The following is a 5,000-nucleotide window of genomic DNA, read 5'->3' as shown; positions in this document are numbered from 1 at the left end:
GGAATGTATTTCATCTTTATACATATCTACTTTGATGGATAGTATATATATATATATTTTAGTAATAAATTTATTTAATTTCTGTAGTGAAAACTATTGGTACTAGCATTATTAACATTGATGAAGTTCTTGATAATTTTTTCAGTCTTGGAGTAAAATTTGTTATTGATATTTGCATCAAGAATGTTTCATTTATATTGTCTTGTACTTCTTATATGTAAGTTTCAGGGATACAAGTGTTCTGTAGTTTATATATTTTTTAGCATTGATCTGTTATAAGGATATTACTAAACATGAATTACTGTATGTGTAACTTTTCAAAAATTGACAACAGTAGGTACCACAGTGAATGAAATATGATTTTTAAAAAATCTTAGTTTTCTTATATATATTAGGAGCCTTGTCTTGTACTGTTATCATAGATTATAAAACTTGTATTTTACAACAGATTCATTATATACTTCTCTATGAACAATAAGATATGTTTTGTATTTTGTGGTAGAAAAGATTTTTTTGTTTTTAATAAAGATGGAGAAACTTTGAAATCACTTTTAATATTTTAAAATCAAAGAGCAAAATCTCCTTTCTTGTGTAAAGATTCAGTGAAAAAAGAATCACCATAACTTTAATGAAAAGTCAAAGCCTCACAGTCCTAATTGAAATCCTTAACATTCCTTCAATGTGTAGGAGAAGGTTTGGGGTGTAGCTTATAAGATCAGCGAAGAAAAGCAGGAGGAAGTGATGGCCCATCTCGACCACAGGGAAAAGGATGGATATCAGCGCACGCCTGTCACCTTCTTCCCCCAGGAGGCTGCGTTGAAACCCTGGGAACTTATCATCTATTTAGGTATTTTCCCCCTTTAAGTCTAAACCATTTGTTTCCTAAATATTTCCTGCAAGAATTTTTAGATGTAATAGAAAGAGGCCCGATTGAAGCTGTGTGAACTTATGGTATATACTTACTTATTTATTCTTAAATTCTGGAACTTTTAAATTTTTAGCTATCTCTTTTAAGAAATTTACATGTAATATGATTCTTAGCGTTTAGACTATGACATTTATTGCTAATGATAATTAAGGTTTGAAAAAAGTTAGTGACTGAATTTTGTCACATGAAGTTAATGCCAAAAATCCAATTTAAAAAGATTATCAAATTGCAAGAGTGATGATAGTAAGATATTTCAAGATATTACCCATGGTGTGGTCACCAAATTTTCAATTGCATCAAGATTAAAAGAAATGTATATTCAATACAGTAGCAATATAGGAAGTGAGGCATAATTTTCTGATGTATTACAAAATGTTCTTTTGTTACATGTTAAGATTAAGTGCATTTGTGTTTAGGCATAAGGAAGAAAATTTTAAAGATGGATATGAGTAATTTAAATTTCAATACCATTTTCTTTTCAGGTTCAGAAACAAACCCCTTTTATACAGGGCCAGCAAAAGAAGATGAAATTGCCCAGATTATAGCATCAGCTGCAGGGCCAAGTGGTTCAAATAAGGAGTATCTTTTCCAGTTAGCGCAGACTATGAGGTCACTGAACATAAATGACAATCACTTATATAGCATAGAAAATAAAGTGAAAAGTATCATAGAAAATATCAATCAAAAGACTTAAGGTAGTAGAATATGAAGCATTTTACTTAGTAGAAAGATTGTAAAGTACGACAAAGGATTGGATGCTTTTCTGGAATTGCGAGTTCTGTAACATCTTTATAGCTAATTTTCTTTATAGAGAAATCATTAGATTTTATGAAACAAGGTGGAGAAAAGAAATGCAGTTTACCTTCTTTATTTAATTTTGTTTAACCCACTAATGCCGGTATATTTTAAAGCCAAAAATAGTAGTTTCTGGGTGGCTACAAAATTGGCGCACTGGGCTGGCCTGGAATCTGCCTGCGCGCTGGCCATGGCCCGCAACGTATTTGGAGCGCAAACTCCAATCCATCGTCACACTGGCAGGACACACGGCAATGTTTATTTTTCCAGGTGTCTCGTAATATTCACCATGAATTTTTTTTTTACCATCTTTGTTAAAAAAACCATTGGATCTTGGTGATATGTCTGTCATGTCAATAGAAAATTTGCCTGAAGGTCAGATGACAGCAATCCATCGTCACACTGGCAGGACACACGGCAATGTTTATTTTTCCAGGTGTCTCGTATATGGGACACCCGTTGTAAATAGGTTAAATGAGTTAGACAGTTGAGGATAAGGAGATATAATCTGAAGTGTTTATATTCAGTAAATGCAAATGAATAAGACCTCATTGTGCCTTGCTGAGTTTATTTATTGTTCTTAATCTACCATGTTTTATATTTTAAGTTTTGATAATAGAAAAAACAAACAAAGAAAAATGTATAATATATATTAAGACATTAAAATCAGTTCCAAATATTTAATTTCTTGCTCAAAACTGTGATATATCACATTGAGATTAAATTGTGAATATGAGTGTAAAATATTATTATTATTCATTACAGTTATTCTCATTAACTTTGTGATCATCAGTTGAGACATAAAGCAAATAGTTTCTCTCTTTAAGGTTTCATAAATGATGCTGACTAATAATTTATCCTTTTACCAAGGATGAGAGATTATTATATAAGATATTGTAAGAAATGTGAGTTTGAAGGTCATAGCTAGAGGCAAGGACAAGAAGAGCCAGTTTCCTGAGAGTCAATATTGAGAAAAAGGCATTTGAAAGTTTGCTCCATTAATTGAAATTCAGCGAATAATGATCCATGAAATATAGTTTTTTCTGTGACCAATTAAACTGTGTTGTGATAATCAAATCCTTTTTCAGGCTTTTTGGACATAGTGAAAATAAATATTTTTGACAATAAAAAACACATATGATACATTTTTTTACTGTAATTCTTTCAAAGCAAACATTAAAAAATAATCTTTTGCTGATTAATTGAGAAATTATAAGACATTGCTACTGATGTTAAAACAATTCCTCCTAATTCTACCATTTAAGGTTTAGAAATATAAATAAAGTTCCTTTGACAATAATTTTTTAATACTTTCATATCATTTTTTCTTTTTTCCTTTTGTAACTGTAAAATCTGTTAACTGTGTACTGAAGATGGTATAATACTACAGGAAAAGGCAAAATGATAAAAGCAGTAAACCGTTTCTGTTGCTATGTATTTAAAAAGCAGCTGTTTGTGGCAATCAGTCACTCGATGAAATGTACAATTTTCAGTGAATTAAAATTCAAAGCAGTGCTTGTGTGGCATCTCAAATGCAATGATTTTGCCTTTATAACACATTAATTTTCAGTTTGGGGGAAGGCTTATCTCAAAATTGCCATTTTTGGATACTGACCCTTTTAGCACTCGGTGCTAAATGTATACTCGAATAGATTTAGTCAATGAAGATAAAATTTCTAGAAGGCATTATGAACTTGACTTTTATGAATATTTATTTTCAGGCTAGAAGTGACAATTTTTGTGATCTTTTAAAAACCAGTTGAGGGCACTTCAAATATCTAGTTCTGCAGGTATCAATGCACACCAAATACTGTTTGAATAGTACAGTACCTCTTGATGAGATCTGATGAACTTTGCCTTAGCAAGTGCTGGTGCTAAAATCTCTCTTTGGTGCAATTTTTGGTTTATCTGTGCAAGTGCACTAGTATTAGGAGGATGATAACATTATGTGCACACTATTAAATGACTTTCCAGATTGGAACAAATAAAGAAGTAATATTCACCATGTTTTTTTTTTTACCATCTTTGTTAAAAAAAACGTTGGATCTTGGTGATGTGTCTGTCATGTCAATAGAAAATTTGCCTGAAGGTCTGATGACAGGAATATGAAAAAATTTGGTTGAGAGCTGGGGCGAGGAAGATATATACTCAGTGGCCATTTAGGAAAGGCTTTTACATTGTTTCCACCAATAAATTAGGGCAAAGTCATGGTTGGAAATAGTGCTGGTCCCTGGAAGGACCTTATTTCCATGCTTAGGATCCTGTTCCTGCCTGCTGTGAATGGTGGAGCAGGGTTTGTTTCATCAAATACAGAAAAATAAATGATATGGTCATTTTAAAAATTGCAAAAATAATACAATGTTACTTATTGCTATTGCACAATAGTAGGGAGATAATATGGAATCTGCTCATCGAAAACAGACTATTATCATCTTGAAAAAGCACAATTATTAATGGTTAAAAAGCAAATAAAATTGATAGATATCAAAGGAAGATATAGTAGTAAAAAAGGGTAAAGAGGAGAGGGGGGGATGATAAATAAATGCTGCACATCAAAATTCACACACTTTAGGATGATATGGAACTGAAAAGGGGTAAAGAGAGTGAGTAAATGGGGCAAGGTAGGGATTAGCAAAAAGGGGACAATGGGTTGAAGGGCAATTACATCAAATGGAGGATTTGTATGTTTTTAAGGAATGAAAACAAGTTTTGAAAGAAAATATGTATTATAGGAAGAATGGATGTGACAAAGATCAAGTCTGAGAATGGATACTGTGAATATTCCAGTGTAGAAGAGCTTTGATGATGGATGTGTGATAAGGATAAAAATGGGTGTTAGAGAGGTAGGAGGGGAAGACCCTGGGGAATGAAACAAGGGATCAAGGTGAGGAGTATGGCAAGGGCATTGTTGTGACAAAAGGGAGTTGGGTCATAAAAATGTTTTTAATGTCCTAAAGATTTTCTGTAAGGGAGTAGGGAGATGGGAGATGAGGGGTGAAAAGGAGACGTGTTTGAGAGGTAGGGGAAGAAGTAGGTGTAGGAAAGGGTGTGGTAGGATAAGGGGTGGAATGTTTAGATTGTGTTGTGACATGTAGAGCACGAAGGAGGGGTCGGCACTGGTGAAGTGGTAGAAATTTGAGGTTATAGATTATAGAATGACAAAAGAATTTGACTGGTAGAGGGACGGGCTGTGGAGAGGGCAGGTGTTTCCTCCAGTATAAATATCATGGAAAAGGCCTTGTTCACATTAATCTTATTAATACTGGTGGACTTATGT

At 33.0% G+C, this 5,000-nt stretch overlaps 1 protein-coding gene across 6 annotated transcripts in view; it reads left to right on the top strand.

The window, feature by feature from the left end:
- The window catches only part of LOC113827743 (putative glutathione-specific gamma-glutamylcyclotransferase 2), a 12,605-nt gene extending 8,880 nt beyond the window's left edge, over positions 1 to 3,725 (top strand). For 5 of the 6 annotated variants that reach the window (XM_070145355.1, XM_070145353.1, XM_070145350.1 and 2 more), the window contains 3 exons: positions 688 to 847; positions 1,411 to 1,993; positions 2,160 to 3,725. In XM_070145355.1, the coding sequence (XP_070001456.1) occupies positions 688 to 847; positions 1,411 to 1,622 (372 nt within the window). In that variant the 3' untranslated portion in view covers positions 1,623 to 1,993; positions 2,160 to 3,725. Of the gene's footprint in view, positions 1 to 687; positions 848 to 1,410; positions 1,994 to 2,159 lie in introns of those variants that run through there. The other variant, XM_070145352.1, reaches the window with a different exon arrangement.
- Positions 3,726 to 5,000: the final 1,275 nt, after the last annotated feature.

This window comes from Penaeus vannamei, chromosome 33 (assembly GCF_042767895.1).
Source record: "Penaeus vannamei isolate JL-2024 chromosome 33, ASM4276789v1, whole genome shotgun sequence".
Classification (NCBI taxonomy): domain Eukaryota; kingdom Metazoa; phylum Arthropoda; class Malacostraca; order Decapoda; family Penaeidae; genus Penaeus; species Penaeus vannamei.
The sequence above is the reverse complement of the archived record's forward strand: the minus strand, read 5'-3'. Positions and strand labels throughout refer to the sequence as shown.